Source organism: Palaemon carinicauda, chromosome 3 (assembly GCF_036898095.1).
Source record: "Palaemon carinicauda isolate YSFRI2023 chromosome 3, ASM3689809v2, whole genome shotgun sequence".
In the NCBI taxonomy this organism is placed as follows: Eukaryota; Metazoa; Arthropoda; class Malacostraca; order Decapoda; family Palaemonidae; genus Palaemon; species Palaemon carinicauda.
Genome location: NC_090727.1, coordinates 148,164,954 through 148,191,100, shown reverse-complemented (window position 1 = coordinate 148,191,100; position 26,147 = coordinate 148,164,954). Strand labels below are relative to the sequence as shown.

The 26,147-nt window shown below is 35.3% G+C and overlaps 1 protein-coding gene across 3 annotated transcripts in view; it reads left to right on the top strand.

Annotated features, from left to right (window-relative positions):
• The window catches only part of Gyg (Glycogenin), a 52,826-nt gene extending 27,452 nt beyond the window's left edge, over window positions 1-25,374 (top strand). The window contains exons 1-7 of one of the 3 annotated variants that reach the window (XM_068370853.1): window positions 2,278-2,435; window positions 17,986-18,124; window positions 19,194-19,368; window positions 19,577-19,848; window positions 20,046-20,223; window positions 22,872-22,916; window positions 25,097-25,374. In XM_068370853.1, coding sequence (XP_068226954.1) covers window position 2,435; window positions 17,986-18,124; window positions 19,194-19,368; window positions 19,577-19,848; window positions 20,046-20,223; window positions 22,872-22,916; window positions 25,097-25,252 — 966 coding nt within the window. In that variant the 5' untranslated portion in view covers window positions 2,278-2,434 and the 3' untranslated portion in view covers window positions 25,253-25,374. Of the gene's footprint in view, window positions 1-2,277; window positions 2,436-17,985; window positions 18,125-19,193; window positions 19,369-19,576; window positions 19,849-20,045; window positions 20,224-22,871; window positions 22,917-25,096 lie in introns of those variants that run through there. The other 2 variants (XM_068370855.1, XM_068370856.1) reach the window with 2 other exon arrangements.
• Window positions 25,375-26,147: the final 773 nt, after the last annotated feature.

The window sequence follows — 26,147 nt, the reverse complement described above, 5'->3', positions numbered from 1 at the left end:
CCATATTACACGCATTTAAAACCATAGTCGCCAGTGACCTTTGTTATTGTGTTATTGTAACGCTAGTACATTTGCAGTTAACCAACCATTTTAAAAAGGTTATTCACCTTATAACCCCTGCTATATTTATTTTACGGTAACCATTTAACGCTACTACATACTGTGTCTCCATAGTTTTCAGTAATTCGTATAACTTCAGTGTTCTTCGTGAATATGCATCAATTTAGGAGTGAGACTGCTAGTCTCACGCGCTTGATTATTATTATTATTATTATTATTATTATTATTATTATTATTATTATTATTATTGTTGTTGTTTATTAATATTATTATTGTTTATTATTATTATTATTATTATTTTATTGTTGTTGTTGTTGTTTTGGTTATTATTATTATAATTATTATTATTATTATTATTATTATTAAAGCTACAACCATAGTTGGAAAAGCAGGATGTTATAAGCTCAAGGGCTCCAAGAGGGAAAAATATCAGCGAGGAAAGGATATAAGGAAATGAATAAACTATATATAGGTAATGAATAAAAAAAAGTATCTTAAGATCAATAACAACGTCAAAATAGATCTGTCGTTGTGGCTTTGTGTAGTTGGGTCAGGATAATGGCATCAGAGTACCTTTTGTTTGTTTGCATCAGAGTCAGTACAGACTTGGGTTTGCATTTTCCTTTCTGCACCCACATTTTAGTCTGCGACTCTACCTTCCCTCTCTACATTGGAACCATCTATCTGGTTACGGCTCATTTTTCTTTAGCCTACACACCCACCAAATAGTCTGTCCTATTCTTTCCACATTCTCTTCTGTCCTCATACACCTGACAACACCGAGATTACCAACTAATTCTTCGCTCAAGGGGTTAATTACTGCACTGTAAATGTTCAGTGGCTACTTTCCTCTTGGTCTTCTTGGTCAAGGGTAGATGTAACTTTAGCTATGTAAGCAGCTCTTCTAGGAGAGGGACACTTAAAATCAAAACATTGTTCTCTACTCTTGGGTAGTGCCATAGCCTCTGTACCTTGGCCTTTCACTTTCTTGGATTAGACTTCTCTTGCTTGAGAATACAATTGGGAACTCTGTTCTATTTTATTTTTCCTTCTTTTTTTATTTTTATAGTAATATAAAAAAATCCAATTTAATGTGGTTGTTCCTTAAATATTTTATTTGGATTGTTTATTACTTCTCTTGTAGTTTGTTTATGTCCTTGTTTCCTTTCTTCACTGGGCTATTTTTCCCTGTTGGAGCCCTTTGGTTTATAGCATCCTGTTTTTTCAACTATGCTTCTAGCTTAGCTTGTAATAATAATAATAATAATAATAATAATAATAATAATAATAATAATAATAATAATAATAATAATAATAATAATAATCGATTAACGTATTGATGTGACCTCACTGGATAAATTGCACTGGATAAATTGTTCAGTGATACAGCTGTAAGGTCACGCTTAGTAGGTCCGTGGACGACCCTTGACGGCCTACTCACCATGTCACCCGTCAATAAATGGATGAAAGAATGTATAATATTCAGGAAAAAAAAATCCTGGTGTTTGGTACGCAGGCTATTCACTATTCAGTGTCATATATATATATATAATATATATATATATATATATATATATATATATATTATATATATATATATATATATATATATATATATATATATATATATATATATGTGTGTGTGTGTGTGTGTGATTGAGAATAATTTTCTTTTTATTAAGTTTTGTCAACAAGAATTACATTTTTTTTCTTTGGTCTTATGAGGTAAACGGTGCCCCCTCATTTAAGATTCACTAATTTGACCTTGAATTGCATGTAAACAACACGCATGCACGGCAAGTGGTCAGAGAGGGCGCCGTAGATCCTAGTCTTATTCACCCCTCCAGATATTTGAATAATTATCATACTAATCTTTTTATTTATCCTTTCTTTCTGTTAGTGTAGCTTTCATATTAAGTGTCACACCCAAACGGCATCTGACCTGGTTGTGACTTTCGTGTGGTGTTGCTCTTTAACCAGTCATTGGTGGTAAGCTGACTCGTATGAGAAGAGAAGAAGAAGAAGAAAGCAGCGTGACACTTTTATTATGTAACTTACTCGTCTGTTATGTCATGCAGTCCACAAGTGATTTCGTAGTGGCGACATGAAGGCGGAACAATAATAACAAAGCAGTGTGCTTTTTTTTTTTTTTTTAAAGTCCCAGCTTAATCTGATGTCACTTTTTGAGAATCTCCACATTAAATTTTGGGAGGAAACTTCTTGGGATGTGGCATCTGCCTGCGAAAGCCCCGCCAACTTTTAGTAGTAAATGCGAAGGTGGCAGAGTGGTCTACTCAGTCAGCCGGCAGTCCTCAACCAAGGAGGAAGTGTGCGAAGGCGCTCTTGACCCATCTTCGTACCAGCACGACTCAACAGTGAGAATTATTTACAATTTTGTGTAGCTTACAAAGGTCAACTGTAGTGACAAGGAAGCAGAATGGTTTATTTAAGGTTAATGGTGATAGATGGGATATAAACGTTTATTGCCCTTGTGCTTTTGGTCAAGATATGCGATAGTGAATAAATTTACAGCGGAATATTAGTTTGTGTTTCCAAAGTACACCGATGCTGAAATAGAATTGAGAAAGGAAAACAGGCAAACTGAGTTGTGGTAGTCTCAACTAGATGATGTGGTAATGGTAATCATGTCAATTTTCCAACCTTAGTCGTGAAAATGTTTTTTGAACTTAAAAATGAACAATTTTTAGCCCGGTGATTGGTGATGTTTTGCAATGGTACTCGTCAAAACTGTTTAAATGTATGTCTGAGTAGTTAACACAAAATTGATAATTTCTAAATGTTCGTTATGCAAATTATTTTTGAGGCTTTAAATATGAAAACCCTCTTCATAAACAAAATTTTTCCTGGCTGAAACATATCTTGACCTTAGTTTTTGTTTAGTGTGGGGAAAGGAGCTTTTGCTCTCATGACTGAGGGCGTCTTTAAATGGATAATCTTATCGTGATGCCGAGTTTTGCTAGTGGGGCATAGGCCTATTTCTGTTATTTTTTTACTCTTCCTATATTTTTCTTTTATTATAGAAATACAATTACATTTTATTAATTTGCACTATTTTCGTAATTATTCTAGACCAAAATACATACGTGAACTTAGTGTTTTACAAAATTATAAATCAACTCGATGCAAATTAATTAATAGAAATTATACAATATACAATTGAATTTTATTGTACAGACTTCCTTAACTTATGAATATAAACGTCTCGTATTTAAGTAATTATCATAAATGTACTCTTTTGTGAATATCTTAATTCGTATTTGAAATTGATTTAATAACATTTTTGTTCCTAACATTCCATTTCTTATGGATATAACTTAATTTGAGTCAGATGTCAACAGTCTTCTATATCGTCTATACCACACTCTTGCTAAAAGCTTTTTCACAGCAATGCCTGTTATTTCTTTAGAAATGAATTTCTCTCTCTCTCTCTCTCTCTCTCTCTCTCTCTCTCTCTCTCTCTCTCTCTCTCTCTCTCTCTCCGTGGAGAGGAATTTGTAAAGGGTTTCCTCACCTTTAAGGAGTAACGTGTGAAAGGGCTATTTTAGTCTTTCCTGGTTCTTCCGAGATCCGTTTACTGAGCCAAGCCTAACCTTGGGTGAGAGTGCCACACGACAGGGTGCCTTGTCTGCTTGCTTATCTGTCTCTGTCTGGCCCTAAGCCAAGAGGCACTCGCCCCAGAACTTTTATTTCCGAATGCACAGTCCCAGTATGAAGTGGGCCTCGTCGCCCGAGTAGGCTGGCTGCTCTTGGTCTGCGTGTTTCGGAGCCTGAAAGATATAAAAAAAATCATAGTAATGCAGTCACTAGGAGAAACATTTTGATAAATATAGGTTGGGGGAGAGTAGTAGCTAGTATTTCTTATAAGATAGTAGCCTTATATAAAGAAAAATGTCTTTTAGTTGTTAAATGTTGCTAGGGTTGTTTATAAGGCGCTGATAATTATATAAAACATTTTGCATAGAAATCTTTATCTCGCACTAAATATCGTGTGTGTTAAGGATCTATTTTTACTACTAAAATGTTTAGGAACGAACTATTTGGCAGCTCTGATGACAAAGATCTCCAAAGTCCACCAGTAGTAATTGTTATAAGCCTGATACTACATAATACGCCCATTTCTCTCTCTCTCTCTCTCTCTCCTCTCTCTCTCTCTCTCTCTCTCTCTCTCTCTCTCTCTCTCTCCTCTCTCTCTCTCTCTCCGGGCGGGCAAACCGATCAACAGGTTATCCAAGGAGTGAAAGTTTTTTATCTGGTTAATGTGTTTTCTTACGAGGCTTTGCATTATCATAGGTCATGTTGCTAAGTCGTCATTAACGTCGTTAATAGTTTATTTTAATTTTAGAGTCAGTCTGTATGTTTATATCATGCGAATTTAGTTGGTAATCATAGACTTTAGGAAGGTTGGAATATTCCTTCTTGCTTTGCATATATTTGATCGTATCTTCTGGATGCACCATGTAATTAATTCCACAATTGAGGCTCATGAGGTAAACTCGAAGCCCACGCATACCTTTGTTAAAAGACCAGATAGTATCATTTATCTTTGAATAATATTGCATTCTGCCCGAGTATTTAATTTTAACAATCGACCATCTGTATGGTCTTCCTCATTCCTATACCCTGAATTGAATGAATGGTTGGCTCAACGAGATTCCTGAACTTATAAGTTGAAACCAAATACATTACTGTAGCATTATAATCCCAGGAATGTTTCATTTTATAATAAATAACTTGGTAGGCATATGGAGACGCCCTCGTTGCTTCATGATGCGTTACAGAGGTAGAGTTAAACCAGTGGTTGCATAAACCTATTGGTGGTGTGGAGGTGTTGATCCTGTTGAATGTTGGCACGGCTACGGTGTCGGGACGGCTTGCATAGCGGAGATTCTGGCCCATATCCCATTTTCCTCATCGCGTAATTTTATTTGGTTCTTTCTCATATTTTAGTTGGAAAGCGAGATAGTTTCTAAATAGCTCGCGGTGGTCGAGTAGGTGCTAGCTAGATCTTGCAGGCTTTTTTAAAGTAGATGCAAAGAGGAGCTTACAGGGTTTCAAGTAGGTACAATGAATAGCTTGCAGGATTTTAAATGGGTGCAATGAATAGCTTGCATTGTTTCAAGTAGGTGCAAGGAGGAGTTAAGAGGTTTTCTAAGGTGCAAGGAGGAGCTCGCAGGTTTTCTAAGGTGCAAGGAGGAGCTCGCAGGTTTTCTAAGGTGCAAGGAGGAGCTCGCAGGTTTTCTAAGTAGGTGCAAGGAGGAGCTTGCAGGTTTTCTAAGTAGGTGCAAGGAGGAGCTTGCAGGTTTTCTAAGTAGATGCAAGGAGGAGCTCGTAGGTTTTCTAAGTAGGTGCAAGGAGGAGCTTACAGGTTTTCTAAGTAGGTGCAAGGAGGAGCTTGCAGGTTTTCTAAGTAGGTGCAAGGAGGAGCTTGCAGGTTTTCTAAGTAGGTGCAAGGAGGAGCTTGCAGGTTTTCTAAGTAGATGCAAGGAGGAGCTCGTAGGTTTTCTAAGTAGGTGCAAGGAGGAGCTTACAGGTTTTCTAAGTAGGTGCAAGGAGGAGCTCGCAGGTTTTCTAAGTAGATGCAATGAGGAGCTTACAGGTTTTCTAAGTAGGTGCAAGGAGGAGCTTGCAGGTTTTCTAAGTGGGTATAAGCAGGAGTTCGAAGGGTTTCTAAGTGGGTGAAAGCAGGAGTTCGAAGAGTTTCTAGGTAGGTGAAAGCAGGAGCTCAAATGGTTTCTAAGTAGGTGAAAGCAGGAGCTCCAAGGGTTTCTAAGTATACACGAGGAGGTCGCAGGGGTTTTCAAAGTATGTACAAGGAGTCACTAGTGTTTCATGTAAATGAGGTGGAGCAGAGCTTAGTCACGGTCCCGGGCGTGGATCGATCTGGTGCCATGCGATTCCTAGGCGAACGGGTTACCACTGTACTAGCCATGATGACAAATGAGCATACTTAGTTTTATTACGTTTTGGCAGCCTTATGATGAGAGATGAGAAGGCTGTTAATTGTAAGATGTGAAGACTACTGGATAGTATTAAATTAGTGTACGCGACCCGTAATAGATAACGGTTAAGTATTTAGATAGCACACTCGCACAACTCCCTCTCCCTCCTACCCTAGGGACGGGAAGAGACCGGGTAGTTTATAAAGTCTGGCAATGCCGCTGAGCGTGACCATATAATTTATATATATATATATATATATATATATATATATATATATATATATATATATATATATATATATATATATATAATTATTTTTGCTCTGTAATATACGAGAGATTAATGTTCCTTGAATCTGCTATTTGAATGAGTTGATTTTTAAGGTTAGGGCCTCATTGGAAGAATTATCTGGCTATTTGGTAGAGACAGTAATGTATTTCAATCTATATTTACTTAAAGATTTGATGATTTTGCGTTTATATTTCATACCTCGCATTTAATAAATAATAAAGACTACCTCACTGCTAATAAAGAGTTAAGTTGAAGCCCATTGAAGTTCAAACTATCTTTGTTTACCACAGGCCCATAATTATCTTTTTTCACACAGTCCTCTGGATACATGATGAAAAGTTATTTGCTTGATACCCAAACGAATAGCAGCTCCGGGAGCACTTCTAAAATCAGCTTTGAATTTGACCGTTAGACCTTGAACTTGACCGACGGTGAGCTGAGGCCAAGTCTTGCACGATGTGTCCTTGTGACCAGATCGTCGTCACGTCTGGGCTTCGGACAATCAGCGGGCCCCCCCCTGTCTAGTCGCCAGGGAGATTCTTTTATTGCATTGTTAGGGATGTTTTCTTCTTTTTAATTCAATTACTTTGTTTTACTTTACATTTAGTGTCTTATTTGTAGCACTTGTATGTACATATGGTCCCAGATGTAATGAAATGGGGGATACATTTTACGGGATGGAATAGGCCTACGTGGACGTTCTTGTGTGGTTCATGTATTATTCAACCCTTTTTTGGACGTTATTGTGCCATTAGGCCTAAATATATACTGTATATAAACAGTATTAATTTAAAATATCTTCGAATGATTAAACTTCTCGTTTCATATTAAACGAAAAAAAAAAAAAAATAGATTTTCAGTCTTTTCCACTCAAACAAAAGTATGATTTCAAGCTTGTATGTGTACAAAAGCAATTTCTTTTGTTATGTTCGTGGAACGTCGTCTGGCCTCTTCGCATAATTGTGAGAGTTGATGTTGTTCGTTGAGCTCGTTATCAGTGTTGATAAAACCCTTCCTTGCAACTGCAGAGAAAAGCTTTGGTGTTTGTTTGCTTACTCTGCATTGTTGTTCTGGCGAACTCATTTTCTTAGATTTTTTCTTTAATGGGTTTAAGTTTTAATCTCTCTCTCTCTCTCTCTCCTCTCTCTCCTCTCTCTCTCTCTCTCCTCTCTCTCTCTCTCTCTCTCTCTCTCTCTCTCTCATATCTAATTTCCTGCTCTCTACATGGGGGTCCTTTCTTCCCACATTCATAGTTCCTGTCTATGGTTCTGATTCAGTGAAAAGTGGACCTAGACGTCGGGGCGGAAGAAACCAGAGACAGACGAATATCTCTCTCTCTCTCTCCTTCTTCTTCTTCTTCTTCTTCACAGTATTGGATAAGTATATCTTTCATTTTGCTGACAGAGACTAGTAAAAGTAAGGCTTCGAAAATCCTAGTTTTAATATTTTTACAAATTTAACTTCATTTTAACCCTGCACGTGGCTTTTTATAAATAGAAATTGTTATAAAACTTTTGTAACACACAATGAGCCAATGCACAAGAGATTGTTATAGCTTTTGTGGCCTTGTTTCTTATATAAAGTTGAACATCTGTGGCACTTTATCATAACATCTGTATCACACGTGTGATGGAGATCTACGTATCAACTTGGGTTATTTGAGGGATATATACTAGTTTTGTTTTCCTAGAAGGTTGTGTTGAGAAATTTTCTAAAGGATGGCTAAATTAGATAATTAGTGCTTACATTTTCTTTATGCTTGCGATCTAAAATTCTTTGATGAAGAGAGGGGGTTATGTATAAATAAATTTTGGGTTTTAGGTCTTGGATACTCTCTCAATTTCGAGAATGAATTAGACAAGATCATAAAAACACACTGAACGTTCCAACCAAATCGCTCTATCCAAGAGCAAATGGAGTCTCCGCGGATGAACTAAAAAAGGCTTTGAGACATTAAAAGCCATGTAACTCTCTCTCTCTCTCTCTCTCTCTCCTCTCTCTCTCTCTCTCTCCTCTCTCTCTCTCTCTCTCTCTCTTGTGATCATCATGGGCCATGGCGCCGTTAGTTACGGCTATATTTAGAAGGCATCGCCAACATGCAAGGAACTGTTACATGGCCAGGTGACGTTTTGTGGTTGTAATGATCTAGTTAACTTAGTTATTGGGTAATTGCTATGGCTTTTATTAGTGCGGAGGACAATTTTGTAATATCTAGGCACACCTTTGAATTATAGCCTCTTGTCTTTGTGGACGTAGTTAATCATTGAATGATTGTGATGATTAATTATCGGAGATATCTTGTCTTATTCACCATAATCCATCTGGTTTGGAATTTTTATTAATCAAAATTATCAAGAGCTACGTGGGAGTTAATCTGACACTTAATATTACACATTTTCTATTGTATTTAATTAACCCTGCAAGCTTTTCATTGCACGTTTATAGACATCTGTGCTTCCTCGTTGCTAAATATCTAGCTCGAGCATCCGTAGACTTGTGCCACCCACTTTTAAGCCATCGGCTGCGACTATTTTATGGGTTTGCATTATTGGGATGAAATGGTTATGATGGCCTATGGAAAACCATTCTGCCTAAAGATCTGCTGGACTGGGGTTCGAGTTCTGCTTAAACTTGATAGTTTCTTAAGTGTCTGCAACCTCGCCATCCTTGCCAGCTAAGGATGTGATTTTGGGGAGGCTATAATTTTACCTGCTTAGTCATTAGCAGCCATTGTCCTGTCCCTCCTTGGTCTAGCTCGGGTGCTGATTACTTACTTTTACTTTTAGGGGTTTATTTCTCGCCCTCCATCAGACCACTAAGAGTCTGTTCAGGCGGGCCTTGATGTGTGAAAATAATTTCTTTCCAGTTTATATTTTGCTCTGTATCTTTTCAGTTATTCGCTAGCATTTGTATTCAGGCTTAATAATTTTCTGATCACTATTATAACACTTTCCTAAGAGATAAGTCGTCTGGTTTTTCTTGAAAGCTGCCACATATTTGCTATTCATGACATCAAGTGGAAGGTCGTTGAAGAGTCTCGGTGCAGCATAACAAAAAGTTCTTCCTCCCATTGCATGATTCTTACCAATTTCGAATAGTCTATATATGTATGTACGGTCAGTATCTAGAGTAGTTACCGTCCTTTGTCATTGCTTTTGCCATTCACGAGTGGTCTATAAAGTCAGACCACAATAGTGTGTATTATAGTTCAGATGAGATAATTAGATAATCGGTCTATTGTGTTAAAGTGAAATAAGCTTGATATGACCTGGCTGCCCTATGATATAAATTGGGTAATCCTTAACGTAATTTATCTGAGCCCTCCTGCTAATACCAGGTAAGTCAGGGGTCGTCATGGATTTAGGGATAACGCGTAGAATTTGCTGTATAGGGGTGGTGCCAATTTACGCATATTTGTGCACCTATTATATAAAGTTATTCAAAACCTCTCATTTTTCTTCTAAATTTCCTTGCGTTATACGCAGCCGTTTGTTGTATTTCTCTCTCTCTCTCTCTCTCTCTCTCTCTCTCTCTCTCTCTCTCCTCTCTCTCTCTCTCTCTCTCTCTCTCTCTCTCCTCCTCTCTCTCTCTCTATATATATATATATATATATATATATATATATATATATATATATGTATATATAATTCATCTTGCAAGCGCTATTCTTGCGTTGGGCTTAGTGATTTGTTGTATTTCTGAAGTTTTTTTTTTTTTTTTTTTTCATGCGATGGAACATCAGCTCAGCTGTTGGTCGTATTTCCCAAGTATTTTATGACTTGGTAGTACGTATTTTGAAGATCTTTCATCCTTCCAAATTGTTTATGTCTGGCGGCCTCACCTATTTTCCGTGCGTTATCTATATAAAAAGGTTTCTCTTCTGGCTTTTTTTTTCTTGTGACCTATCTGGGGAATACTTCGTTTTATTAATATATCCGGCCACGATTTTGCGATACCTTAAGCGGGTTTGCATTTTACAGTTCATGTCACTTTGAGTTTTACTACAACGGTTTCTAAATCGGATTTATTTCTCTCAGCCAAAACTTTTGTTTGTTTGTTTGTGCTTTGCTGAATTAAGAGATTTGATATTGTGCATAATCTGGCTCTTAGAATATGCTCTGGTGCATTTAAAACTTCGTCTACTGAGAACAATTAAGTGGGTATTACTAATTGTCCACATAATTAAGTTTGCGGTATGTGTAGAATTATATCTGACCCCAGTAACCGTTCCTCTAATTTTCTTGAAAATCATAGAAACCCTGAGAGATTTGTTAGAGTTGAGGACCAAAGACTATCTACGTCCTTTCAAATCAGGCATTGGTGAAGTTAATAGCATTCTCTCGAGATAAAAAAAAAATGAGGAAATTGAAAGGTCTCCTAACCCTCCTAATGTCATACATGAAACGGGGCTACTATAGTGTGATTCCTACCATTAGGATTCTACTAGTGTGATTCCTACCCTATTTTTTGGGGTATGAGGTGATTCCTACCAAAGGAGGATAGATAAAACATACTTCTTGACACTATTTTAATCTATTCTATTCGATAAAACATGCTGAAAATCCATAAAACGCACTTGAAACAATCAGAATTAACTTCGTGCATCAAAATTGTAAAATTGAAGCCCTAATTTAGTAACAAAAATTAACTAACGAAAACTTGTTTAATGTCGTTTAAGACTGCTTCGAAGTGGTCTTGATCTCCTTTCAAAGTACGCCAGCAGTGTTCATCCAAGTGCCCCTGGATGAACCAACCAACCTAACCTGACCTAACATTATTTGGTGGTTTGCTTGTTTCGGTGGGTTGGTAGGAATCACTCTCTAGTAGATTTAAATCCCCAAATTGAGGTAGGAACAGAAAATGAGGGTAGGAATCACGCTATAGTAGCACCCATGAAACATTACGCAGTCAAATTCATTCAGAAATAAGCATTTCATTGGAAGATTAATTATGTATTCAGTGAACATGAAACTGTATAAGATGATAAAAAGTTATTAATCCGATGGCCCCATGCCGGAGAATGGTGTCCGATGTGTTGGAGTCTCCAAGAGAGTGCTATCTAGATAAATTACCTAACAGTGCCTCTACATTAGTGTATATACACTGCAAAAAATAAGAACCATTGGTGAAAACTTGAGAGCTCTTATGAGAAACTCTAGAACGTTTCTAATACACTGTGACTAACAGCGTATTGGATACTGTTGACAGTTTTAATAGCATACTTCCATTAGTTCAGAAATTTCAAGGGGCTCTTTTACATTTGCTGTGAGAACAAAACTGGTAATATCTGATGGGTTCCCTGGCATATGAGAATTCATGTGAATGAGGTAGCAGACGTGGAAGCTTAAGTTGTTCCAAATGCGAATTATTGTATAGAAACTTCCTAACTCTTGGCATGAAGCGATTTAATAGGTTATACATTTTAAGAAAATGCATGAGGTGGTTGTCGTCTATTTGGATGACAAGAAATATAAAAGCTTAAGGGGTAATATTAATAGTTTAAATATGCTTAACAACTAAAATTTTCAAGTTGTTACCAGACTAATGATCGTCCACATAAATATATCTGGAATTCCAGATCTGTCGCTGATATTTTTGTGTTAAAGAAGTGCTTTTGTTATGTACGTGAAAATAATATTTTGATGAAAGTTTAAGATGTGAATGACATGCAGCTATGAGTGATTGTGGGTTCATATTTTCAAATTTATAACGCAATAAAACTGATTCGTGATATTTTTTTAAATTTTAACAAATTAAATTCCAACTGCTGAAAGGTCTCTTGATCCCAGTGACTGATCTATGGCCAAAAAGTTTTAATCTAACCCAATATGTTTATCCTAATATTTTTTATTATTTTTGCTAGCCGATCTTCAACCTAAATTGGAAAAACAAAAGGCTACAGTCCTAAAGGCTCCAGTAGGGGAAGCAACCTAGTGAGTTAAGGGAATAGGGAAGTAGAGAATAAACAGTAAATGAGAAATAAGAAAAAATATATATATTTAGTAACAGCATAAAATAGATAAATATAAACCGAAATGTGGTTCATGTCAACCTGTCCAAAATAAAAACATTTAAAACAAGTTTGGACGTCTGAAGTTTATCCATTCTTTAGTTTCACCGATTCAAACACCAGATTAGGAAGATCCATTCACTATCTGATCACAGTAACAGATGAAATAAAAATTCTAGAGTACTGTGAAATATTGAGTCTTCTGATGAAGAAGGCTAGGCTTAGAGTAAACTACATAATTAGTTTTAGAATTAACTGCGTACTTAGCTCTAGAATTAACTACGCACTTAGATCTAGAATTTACTACGCACTTAGCTCAAGAATTTACTACATACTTAGTTCTAGAATTAACTACGTACTTAGTTCTAGAGTCAACTACGTTTTTGGTTCTAGAATTAACTACGTTCTTGGTTCTAGAATTAACTACGCACTTGGTTCTAGAATTAACTACGCACTTGGTTCTAGGGTTAACTACGTTCTTGGTTCTAGAATAAATTACATACTTAGTTCTAGAATTAATTAAATACTTAGTTCTAGAATTAATTAAATACTTAGTTCTAGAATTAACTACGCACTTGGTTCTAGAATTAACTACGCACTTGGTTCTAGGGTTAACTACGTTCTTGGTTCTAGAATAAATTACATACTTAGTTCTAGAATTAATTAAATACTTAGTTCTAGAATTAATTAAATACTTAGTTCTAGAATTAACTACGCACTTGGTTCTAGAATTAACTACGCACTTGGTTCTAGGGTTAACTACGTTCTTGGTTCTAGAATAAATTACATACTTAGTTCTAGAATTAATTAAATACTTAGTTCTAGAATTAATTAAATACTTAGTTCTAGAATTAACTACGTTCTTGGTTCTAGAATTAACTACGCACTTGGTTCTAGGGTTAACTACGTTCTTGGTTCTAGAATAAATTACATACTTAGTTCTAGAATTAATTAAATACTTAGTTCTAGAATTAACTACGCACTTGGTTCTAGGGTTAACTACGTTCTTGGTTCTAGAATAAATTACATACTTAGTTCTAGAATTAATTAAATACTTAGTTCTAGAATTAATTAAATACTTAGTTCTAGAATTAACTACGTTCTTGGGTCTAGAATTAACTACGCTATTAGTTCTAGAATTAACTACGTTATTAGTTCTAGGGTTAACTACATACTTAGTTCTAGAATTAACTACGTTATTAGTTCTAGGGTTAACTACATACTTAGTTCTAGAATTAACTACGTTATTAGTTCTAGGGTCAACTACATACTTGGTTCTAGAATTAACTACATAAATAATTCTAACGTACATGATGGTACAGTTTGGGAAGATTTTAAAGCATTGGATGATCTGAATTGGAAAAAAAATCTTGTGCAACATACACAAAGAACTTGCTTGAACAACAGTACCAGAGATTAATGTCCAGACTATGGATAATGAGTTTATAGAGAGAGTTTTCGTTCAGCAAATTAATAGCAATTTTGTTTTTAGCCAGGACACTGATGCGAAAATATATAGTTTATATAATTTGCGAGCAGGGTCCTGGTTGCGAGTAAGAGCAAAGTATGGTAAGGCAGTTTTTAAATGCAAAATCATGGTGTAACCTTCAGGTTTGGAACTTTCACTTGCTTTCTCTCAGATATCGCGTGGGGTAACAATGATAACCCCATTTTAATGTCGTTGATACAGGCGTATTGTTTTAGATGGAGAAAGGATATTATGAATTTTCAAATGTGGGATCTAAGATTTTCTTAAAAGTGACTGGCGAATGGCGATTGAAGAAAAATTATTTATACTAACAATATGTACCTGTATATGTAACGAGAGAGAGAGAGAGAGAGAGAGAGAGAGAGAGAGAGAGAGCGCGCGCGTTTGTCCATGTTGAAGGAATTTCCTATCAGGGGTAATGCTTTGGGCAAGGATATCCACATATTTATTTAATCGTTTTTGTCCATAATAGTCGGCCTCGTCTCTCTCTCTCTCTCTCTCTCTCTCTCTCTCTCAAATGAACTTTGTGCTGAATCTGGTGGCTGGTGCCTTCACAGTCAAAAACCTGTTATTTAAGTTTACAACAACATTTGGACAATATTCGTCCTGTTTGGGCTATCCTCGAACATCATAAATTCCAATCTAGTTTGACTGTGATTTCCCTCTTTCGTTTGATATAATGAACAGGTCGTTGAACCCCCGCAGCAAGAAGGTGTGGCATTAAAACTGGCCCCATAAGCAACTCCTACGTGTATACACTACACTTCGGATCTCTCTCTCTCTCTCTCTCTCTCTCTCTCTCTCTCTCTCTCTCTCTCTCTCTCTATATATATATATATATATATACACATATATACATACTGGACTAGATTTAGTATCGCTTCTATTTTTCTATTCAATTCAGCCTATAGTAGGATGGTTCATCTGTGGAATTAGATGTAGCGTACCTCTCTAAAAATACCTTATGTAGCTATTATGGTTCCACTTTATCTACATAAAGACTCCTAAATTTGTTTTTGTGGAGTTAGGTCTGCTATCCTATAGTTCTATTCATCTAGGTGTAGCATCCCGGCTCCTACCGGTCCCGATGTTTGGCGACAGGGTCCCGGTGCAAGACATGTTGATGGGAAACCACTCAAACGGCTCGAACCTTATTTGGTAGTCTTAGGTTTTTTATGGATAATGGAGGGAGGGACAATGTGGGGAGGAGAGAAACTGCTTGTGGTTCCTAACCATTCTGGACTCGATACCCTTTAGTGTTCGCGGAGAACATTTGACTGTATATATATATATATATATATATATATCGATACATACACCTTTCTGAGTGGAGTTACCCTAAGGGTTTGTGTATTGCCATGATCAGCAAAACCTGTAAATATATATATATTTATGTGTGTGATTATGTAGCGCCTATGTTTTGTATATGCTGATCGGGCTATTTTTATTTACGAGTTAATATATTGATGGGCATTATTATTATTATCTTATTCGAATACTTATTTTCCATAATCAAACATTCAAACATGCAGGCAAAATTGTCATAATATTTATTTAAACTAGTGTTTATTCGTAGCCTTATGAATGTTGCTGTGGGGCTTCCATTTTGACAGATATTGAAATCGTATGACCCTATGGAATCCTGCTAGACGGGCTACTCGGTCAATAATGATATTCATGTTGATGCTGTACCCTTGGGTTTCTCCTCCGAATGCCCTTTAAGGGTCGGTTGGTGTTGGGCGGCTGACGTCTTCTATTTGGAAGGTGGTAGAAAATTCCTGGTTTCTTGGTGGCGGCAAGTTGGCGCCGATTCTTCTTCCCTAGAGGGGGGGTGAGGGTTGAGAGACAGGCGTTATGTAGGTTTAGAAGTTAGTATTGAGGCAAATTGGGATCATTTAAATATTTGTATTAAAGAACCTGCTCGTTGCATTGTCATAATGGTCTAGTTGTTAAAGAGTGAACAGTACAGAAAAAAATTTTATTTCTCAATCTTTCTCAAATAGGCAGTAAGATTTCTTAATTTATTTTATTGCATCTTTATAAATATTGATTTACTCGTTTTGTAGTTTAATTTAATAAGTCATCATGTTCTTTTTCGTCGGTCACCGACGTGTGTCCTTCAAACATCGAATTTTGAGTGTATACGAGACGAGGGCATGATCCTGACATGTAGTGGTTACCATGGCTACGCCATATTAAATTAATGAATTCTTTATTTTTTGAATAAAAATTTTTTGACAACTTTCAAGGGTTGTCATGAATGTTTTCATTTCGAATAATCGCTATGTAGTTTTTAAAGTGTTTTGCCTAGTTTTGACCTTTAAATGACTGGCTGAAGAGAAATAACCTTGAAGAAAGCTTTTTGGCTTCGTAATGAAAGGGGGAAGAGACGAGGACAAGTCTGCGTTTGAGGTGTGGGAGAAAACAAAATAATTAGGGCGGAACATTTATGTAAATAAATATTTCCATGAAAGTTGAAAGATTTTTCTCACCGTTAAACACACACACACACACACCCAAAGACAGATTGTCCGGACCTTAGACAGTCAGTCATAGTCATAGCCCCCAAAACTGACCGTTCAACTGGTGTCAATTCCTGACGTCATAGATGTCCGAATTGAACATTTGTATTGAAATATATAAATTATCGTTGATCACATTCACAGACCGTGTTTTGACCTTATATAGGCACCTAATCTTTCGATAGTTTAAACTTATCGCCTGAAATGTACGTTAGTTTTTTTTTTTCTTTTTTTTTTTTCAAGCAATATAAGAGACCTCGCAAAGCAACGTAAAAGGCACTTTTCCGATCGTAATGATAATATAGCTGAAAATAGGGGTTAAAAAGCAGAGGTCACTATTCCAGTTTAGGAATTACTATGGTTATACTGTAGGTTCTTCGTCCCTCATTCCAAAATAGTATTATTGCAGGCACTACTAGGAGCATATGTGCAAATCGCTGCAACATGAAGAAGTCGGTTAATAATTGCCTATGTACTCCCCCCATACAGAGAGAGAGAGAGAGAGAGAGAGAGAGAGAGAGAGAGAGAGAGAGAGAGAGAGAGAGAGAGAGAGAGAGAGAGAGAGAGTTGTTTTTGGTGGATTTCTGATATCCGTGTTACGATAATCTGTTTCTTTACGGAATAATTACTAGAGAAATATACAATGACACAATAGACGCCATTGAAACAGTGACCTGAAAGCCACAACGATTTTTTGTTTTTTACTATAACTCTGTCAAATATATAATTTTCCAGTGCCGAAAACAATTCTTTGAATGAAATATAGTTAAAATCATTATCTTTGAAGATAGTAAAGTTCAAAGTTCAATGGGGGTCGATTTTCCAAGATCGAATTTCAGAGGGCCATATCTCTGAAACAACTACAGATACGCACACTTAATGGTATTGACAGAAACCCACATTTCAAATGACACTATGGCTTTTGATCTTGTGTGACCTTGAAAGTTAAAATTCAACATCACTTCTTTCAGCAAGTTCAAAATCAGACTCGTTTACTATTATTGACAGATACTGCTAACCTACAAAATATTTAGAGCAATTTTAGTGTTTTTGTGAATTACATACGAGGTGCGGGGTTTGCTGTAATTTATTGGGCAACGGCTGGCTATTCCAATTTCTATCATTCTGTTACTGCGCTTACTTTTTTTTCCAATTTCTATCATTCTGTTACTGCGCTTACTTTTTTTTCCAATTTCTATCATTCTGTTACTGCGCTTACTTTTTTTTCCAATTTCTATCATTCTGTTACTGCGCTTACTTTTTTTTTTTTCCCGGTAGCGAAACAAATGTTCTGCCGTATCACCTGCCTCTGTACAGAACGCCCAAAGGCTATCATTTTAATTCTCATTTATATAATTTTCTTTTCAATATTTATATTTAATGTAGCCTTCATTACTACTTCGTTAATTGTGTTATGAAATATGTATAACGTTTCTCGTAAGTTATCACCCACAAAATGCTCTGCATTGAGGTGGCGTTAACTTTGAGGATTTTAATGATATTTAGCAATGGTGTTAAATAGTATAAATACCCTTGCAATTGACCATAATTGCACATTCTCAGAATTAGGCTTTTGCAGTTTATTTGAAAATTAATTGCAGATATGAGTGGCTTGTAATTGCTTTTAACTAATGACTTGTTTTCCCTTGCAGTGCCTGAAGCATACGTAACATTAGCCACCAACGATGGCTATGCAGTGGGTGCCTTGGTGCTTGCGCACTCCTTGAAGTCCGCAGGCACTACGCGTGACCTCTGCATCATGATAGCGCCGGCTGTCTCACATGAGATCCAGTAAGTGTTTAAATTTGGTTATTTTTTTTTTAAGGTAGAAAGTGGATTTTCTTTGAATTTTATAGTTTTGAAAATATAAAATACTTTCTGTGAGTTTAGATGTATTCATACATTGATGGAACTATTGTTCTTATGTGTTCAAACATTGATAAAACTAGTTCTTATGTGTTCATACAATGATAAAACTTTTTCTTCTGCTAAATCACATCCTTCAATGAGTTTTGCATAAAATGGGGGTTTTTATTTGTGAAGCTTTGGTAAAATTGTAAAAAAAAGAAAAATAATTGAGAATTTAAGGTTGGTAGCGTTTTGAGTTATGGGATTTGAAATTACATTGTTTTATGGATTAGATTAAAGAAATTAATGTATATGAAATAACTTATGAGCCATATAAAGTCCATATTTCTGAAAGTTGTTTAGAGGACTTGATCTATTGCTTTAGTCTAAGATGAACATTATTATTATTAGGTACTAGCCAAGCACAACCTTAGTTGTCTAATTATAGGCGTTTCCAGTATGGTAGAATGTGATATAAACTTTTGAACGGCTATGATTTGGTGCTAATTTTTTGTAAATGATGTACCATAAAATTATATTTGAAATACATTAAGCTATGAGTGTCTGGTATTACCAGATAATTCACAACAACACATTGAATTGTACAGCCTGGTATGTTTGAATTTTGGACACATTTAATTATTAATACTGTTACTGTATTGTAATTTAGATGAAATTAATTTAGACTGACATATATTTACTGTACGATGATTACCTGCTACTTACAAAAGAGGGTCATTTTGAACGGACATTTTTTTGTTATGATTACAAAGCAAGATAAAGACCTAGTTAGACAGAGAATTTTGTAACTTACTCAACCAAAAAAGCATTTGCACAAAGTTTCAACCGCCCAATTTAACTGGATATATTATTTCATAATTTGGTCACAACTGTAATAAAACTTAACTTTTTAGTGGGGAGAATTATGTAAGAAAAGGGCAAGATTATCCAAATTAGTTTTTTGTGCCTCCACTGATGTTAGGCAAGTATGTTCATTCTACTTTTATTCCAGGTCCTTGCTCCGTAGTGTCTTCAACAATGTAGTTGTTGTTGATGTCTTGAATTCCAATGACTCTGCCCACCTTTCACTACTAAAGCGACCAGAACTTGGTGTCACTTTCACAAAACTCCACTGCTGGACCCTTACACAGTACACAAAATGCGTCTTTCTTGATGCCGATATGCTAGTATGTATGCTCGTGTCTTAGTCAGCTTTTGATTTCTTTTTACATCATACAAGAAGGTTGAAGTTTTCAGATTCTGTGCAATAGCAGTTTTATTTTACTGTATATTGAAACTATTACACTCCGCTTGAAATAAATAAAATTGCATAATAGCAATGTAAATAATTTTAAGTGATGAATATTCTAACTTTCATTATCTGTACTTTTTCAGGCTGTACAGAATCCAGATGACCTTTTCTCCCATCCAGAATTGACAGCAGTTTGTGATATTGGTTGGCCAGACTGTTTTAACTCCGGCATGTTTGTGTTTGTTCCTTCTATGGACACATACGGACAGCTCTTACACCAATCAGAGGTCTCTGGCAGCTTTGATGGTGGTGACCAAGGTATCCTTAACACTTTCTTCCCTAAGTGGCACAGAGTTTCCTTCATCTACAATATGGTCGCCTCTGCAACTTACACATACCTCCCTGCGTATAAACAGTTGAGTATAATTTTGAGTTGCTATCATATTTTTTTATATTTGTTGAGTACATTGCAGTCTTCTGAAGATAGTACTTAAACCATTTTGTGAAAATTCTGTGAAATTTTGTGTAATTTTGTTTGAATATTTTTTTTTTTTGGTTATTTCAATATTGAACTTGACATTTCCCTTGATAAAATGTTTTCCTTAATTTTAGGTTTGGAGGCAATGCCAAGCTTGTACACTTCCTTGGTGCCTTGAAACCCTGGCAACATAGGTATGACACTAACTCTGGCAGTGTCCACGTAGCTCCTGGTTACCAGCACCTCGCACCATACCTCAACTCCTGGTGGGCTATTTACACACGCCTTGTTAGACCTGGCATTCCTGATGTGGTAAGCATTCTGAAATTCTAAAAATGTTTCTGGAGGAGTTTAAAAAAATACATCAGATTAGACTTATGCATTACTTTAGTAGGTAATGGACTTGTTGAATGGTCCCTTACTGTGTTATAGTTTGAAGTTTAATCTGGTGTCTGGTATTTGGAGGCAATATCACCCAATACTTCACTGGTTTTTCATTAATATGCATGTGTTTTTTAACCTTTAACTGATTGAAAAGTATTTTGTGTTGTTTGTAGTTCATGGCATTACCTTTTTTTTCAAAACTCTTTATTCTCTATGTATTGTTCTCATTACAATTCAGATATATCTTATTTAGTATGTAGGGAAATAAGTGCTTCAGACGGTAGAAATAGAAAATATCTTGCTGCTTTTAGGTGTACTAGTTTATGTTAAGTGTTATAGAATTGTAATTGGTTAAGCATTAGATTTCTTAGATATCTTGCAAAAGGTAGGGTGCTGGGTTAGTCTTTTGTAATTACAGCATTAAAAATTGTAGTTTTAACTAGGGACCTGTCTCATTCTTAACTCGAATAGAGCTGGCCAAATCTTAATGCTGTACTAATTAAAGTACTATTATTGCCTTAGCGATATACAGTAGGTTTTTATTTTTTCAGCTTTTGTTCTGCACAACACAATTACAGAACATTTGTTGTAGACCCTCAAAAGCCTTAGGTTATCGTAATATCTGTACGTACCTAGTGGTAGAATGGTGATTTTAAACTAGGGTATACCTGCAGTGTCGTGCTCAAGAAGCTTAAAATGAAGATAAGATTTTTTTTTTTTAAACTTTTTTAAGCCTTTACCTGGCCTACGATGCTGAACTGTACAGTACTATTAAATTATGTAATTCTAAAGATCGGACTACAATGTAGATTTTGTCTAACTTAATAAAAGTTAGGGTACAGCCAGCATATTGATATTCTGATAATAAGATTTGCAAGGAATTTTATCTTAAAATTTGTAGTGACATTACTGTATTAGTAATGAAACTTTAGTGTAGACTCGGCTTATTGTGATTTTAGACTCGTACATTAAGCAATCATCATGTCTCCTTGACTTTTGGGGAGATAGTTACAATGTATGATTCATACAAGCAGCTGATTAAATATTTGGAGTGTCAAGCCTTCTGATAAGTGGCCAATTCTGATAGCAATGAGGACCTACAGTACACTCTTAACATTAAAGATATCTGACAGTGTAGAGATATGCTACATTTGTAGCCTCTTAACTTATCCCATTCACTTATAGTTTAATATCAAACCTGATGATAAAATGTGTAACATCTATGAAGATAGGCCAGTATAGATATATAAATATCTTATAATAATTATGAAAAGATGATATTTAAGCTGAGGGACTACTGTAATGTAGTCATTGTAATTTTTTTTCATTACTCTTTTCCTTTAAAATTTGTGATTTTTGTATTGTAATTTTGGCATCCAAATTGTATTCTGAAGGCAGTACAATGCTATCTACGTAAGTTATAGTCTTTGTTCATTATATTTTATACAGGAGTTCATATACTGAAGTTTGTTTCAACTGTATACCGTACAGTACAGTAGTAATAGTGATGCAGCAGATGATTTTAGGATGTGCCTTTGTTTGTATTTAGCTAGTTTTGTCAAAGCTTACTTTGTAGAGAAGGAAAACTTGTCAGTTGTATGAAGTGCATCTTCATTTACCCAACCAAAGATATTGCAGTAGTTTTATTTTATTATAAAATACAGAATGGCATATGTTGTGTTATTGAAATACAGTATTTCTTGCATTTGGTTGCATGATGACAACAGCATTCTTTTGAAAGTCAATCTTTGGTATACTACTTGTATTTTACTACTACATCCTAATTACATGACAGTATACTGTATTTATGAATAGCATGTTTTTATTTTTGGTGACTTCAGATTATGTGCTGTGTATTGAGACATACAGAAACACATAACACAAACTTACAGTGCACATTTTAGGGGGTTTAGTCCACAAACTGGTATGTCATTTTTTTGTGACACAAATTATGATTATTACAATTAATATTGTAAGTAACTGTTACCTTAGTTAAAATGTAGAAAACTGTACTTCAATCCTACGGGCTCCAACAGGCAAAACTGCCTGATGTGGAAACAAAATGGAGCAGAGAAAATAGGAGATGCATTGTTGCTAAGATGTACCACCATCTACATTAGAAAAAAAAAAGTTTATATTGAAGATAATTCTAATCTTGAATATCAAAGCAATTTTCCCCTTTGATGCTTTACAATAAAATTACTAAAATTATCCTATATCATGAGTGATTAAATGGACATCATATATAACGGCATTAAATATCAAGATAGCACTGATTCGTCATTCTCATTTGCCTCCGCAAATTTAAATGACAAACCGCACACGTTCTGTATTATACACACTAATGCATGGTAATCACATGGACACATTTCCTGAAATGTACAAACACATGATCAGCACTGATGTTTTTAAGAAAGTTTTGAGTTTTTAGCTTTTCTTTATTTTCATTTTATTTTAAAATTAACTTTTTTTGCAAATTTTAATTTTGATTTGATAACATTTCCTCATGTAGCAAGTCTTCAAGGACATTTAGTTTGAAGTAATATGCATGCATTAATCTTGCTTCTCCCTTCCAGAAAATTGAAACTACAAGTCATTCGAAGTCACTCGGAGATATTCAGGTAATGGTTTGCCAGCAAAATGTTTGGGATTTTCAAGACTTGAGAGAAGGCTATACTGTACTGTATAGTATATAGATAGTGCTTAGTCTGTGGAGATCTGCTAGTGTAGATGTTAAATTTTAAGAATTTTTGTATTATAAGTGTTTGTAGAAGCTGTGTTGAGAAAAAGATTCAAGATGTAAACTTAAGAAAATGGCTAGTTCATGCCCCATAAGTTGCTATGAGTGAAAATCCTGGGATCATTGGTCTACAGTTGCTAATAGGTGATGTAAGAATATGGCTTTTAGATTATAAGTATACATAGCATGTAGAGCAAGTAAGGCATAAATACTAACCCTTTTTCCAGATACAGTTTAGATTATTTTTTTTTTAATCTGGCTAGTTTTAGAACCTACTGTAATATTCCATTGCATTTGTTGATAATGTACAGTACTAATAAGGCTTACTAACTATTTCCTTACCCTTTTATTACACGCTGGTCTTGGTGGAATCAGACATGTAATTCTAATGAAACAAATACTCAGGAATCGACAGGTGATACTTGTGACAACTATGTCATTCCTGAAGAGAGACAGGTAAAAGACAGTTGTGGTACTTGGCACTTAATAAATAGTGTAAGAGGTTCTGATTTTAGCAGAACAAAATGGACACGAGAGAAAGAGGATTACATAGGTGAAAGTAATAGTAAGCAAGATTTGGCAGGGTTTCCTGCAAGAGAGGATATTCCCCAGGTACAGTTGTATTAACCCCCAGTTGAATTTATGAACTTCTAGGTGTTGGCTTCAGTATATATCAAAGCATGTACACTACAGTCTTTACCCTTTCAATAACTATTGTACAAGGCCTTTAATTTGATACCATTGGTGAAGGACTTGGATGCAGTTTGGAAGGCTTCTTAGGATTTTTACTCAAATTTAATCCAAATTTGTTAGTTCCCAAGGTTCTTTTAGTTTTAAGTGTATTTGCAGTGGTGAAGAAAAGGATACTGGTGATTATTATTATAAGAGTAGATATTTCTTGGGTAAGGTTAATATAAGTTCATTTATACATGAAATCATTGGGCTAGAAATAAAAATCTCAATCGTATATGACTAGGGAAGGTATTATTGTATGGGGTGTTTGACCTTTAATTGCTCGTTAACAATCTCGGTTCTTAGATGCTTAAAGAGCTTTAGTAACAAGACACTATGCAGTAGTTGTAAAGGCTGTAATTCATCTTTAATAGTTATATAGGTCTTCAGCATGCACAATTTAGCCAAAATCTTGACTAAAATCCTCCTCATAACCTGTGCACATCACTTGTTTTTAAATATGCACAAAGGAATGCAATTCCAATAAAAGAAGTTTGCACATTCAAGAGCGAAATGACATGCAGAAAATGAGTTAAGTGGTACTGTATAATTATGGGCTGCAATATTGTAATATACTGTCTGGATGGAGGGGGCCAGGTAACCTACACCAAGAACTGTCTATCTGTGATTAGAATCAAAGTTAATATTTAAGGAATTGGTATCAAAAGTTGGATGTGACAAATTTCCGTGGAGAACCCATTTCATAAGATTTTTAGCTTCAATGCCATAGTATATAGAAAGATCATTTCAGTCATGTGCGGACCCACTGCACAAGTTTTTGAAGTTGCAAATGCATTCAGGAGTCTGTTTTGCTTTGAGCTTTTTTTTTTTTTATTATTATATTGTGACTGTTAGCTGACTGTGAAAAAGAAATTACTTGTCTACTCCTACTCCAAAGGAAGTCAGATTAGAGCTTTGTTGGATGCCAAGTGAATGTTCTTAAGAATTGAAAAATTTATAGGTAGTAATGTACAGTAAACTAAATGAGTTCAATATACAGTACTTTGTTGGTATTGGCATTTAACTACTATTGAAAATGTAAAAAAAAAAACTATGCCAGGAGGTCAAGAATTATTTGACATTCCTTGAAATACTTTTTCTATTAGTGATATTAATTTTTTTGGAAAACAAAGGTTATTTGTGTGACCAGGTCATATGATCTGGGCAATGCATGATTTATCTTGAAATCATTATTTAATACACCATCAAAATCTCTGCAATATGCAAAAGAAATTTTCATTAGTTATAAGAAATTGCTATACTCTACTCAAAATATTTATTTATTCAAAATATTTATAAACGCATATTAATTTTCCTTCCCCTTTGTAGGTTGTGCAACAACTTGGTGGACTGAGCTTGGGACCAGAAACTCCTATGGAGGGAAAGGCACGATGGGAGAGAGGAGAGCCAGATTACTTGGGTCTCGACTCTTTTGCAAATATTCAGGCTTACATTGATGCAAAAATCAAGTCCAATGGAAAGTGATTTTCTTCTTAGTCTCTATTCTCGATGCGTCTTTCCTGCGATGAAACTGTTTAGGGAGTGATTAATCTTCAGGAAGATCTAGCCCTCCCTATATTTTTATAAATACAGTATCTTAAAAAGCATTTGAATTTTTAATGTACTCTTCAATATGAAAACTGCATGAAGTACCATTATTGCAAAATTCACATCTCTTCATTGAAGTGGGTCTATTTAAAATTTCTGAATAGGATTAAAAGACTTTCCCTCCATCGCTTAAGCTTCCATCAGCGATAGCTGAATGTGCTCATACTGCTAGTATCATCTTGCGCACAGAGTTAATAGTAATTGACTGAATCTCAGTTTCCAAAATGCAGTTTTACTTTGTACACTATTGGCTGTCGTTCTAGTCAAATTTTGCTCAAATTAACTTTTGTTAGAACTCAGTGCCTTTATGCCTTTATCCTAATAAAGGTGTGTACTGTACTTAGGGTACTTCGGATCACTTGGCCGTTAAGCTTATGCTGGATAAGGTGGCTGTACCCTGACATTATTTTTGGGCATCTGACTTTTCTTTAAAGCAAAAGTAACTAATGTAGATTGAAAGTTTCGTTCAGACATTCCGTATTGCCCAAACAATAAAACATATTTAGAATTCTTTGTTTACTGTGCCAAAGTGATTGGTATGCGCCAATTAAATAGAAAAAAAAGTTATATTTTTATTTCCCTCATTGTATTGCAAGAATACTAGGCAATAAAAACAAAAATTTTGCCACATTTTGAAATAAGTACTGTACACTATTTATATTAGTTAGACTGCTGAATGAACAATCTAAAATATGAAAGGTCAAAAGTTTGAATAGAGTAGTTTTAGATGTTATTGACAGTATCACTGCATAAACAAAGACCAAGAACTTCA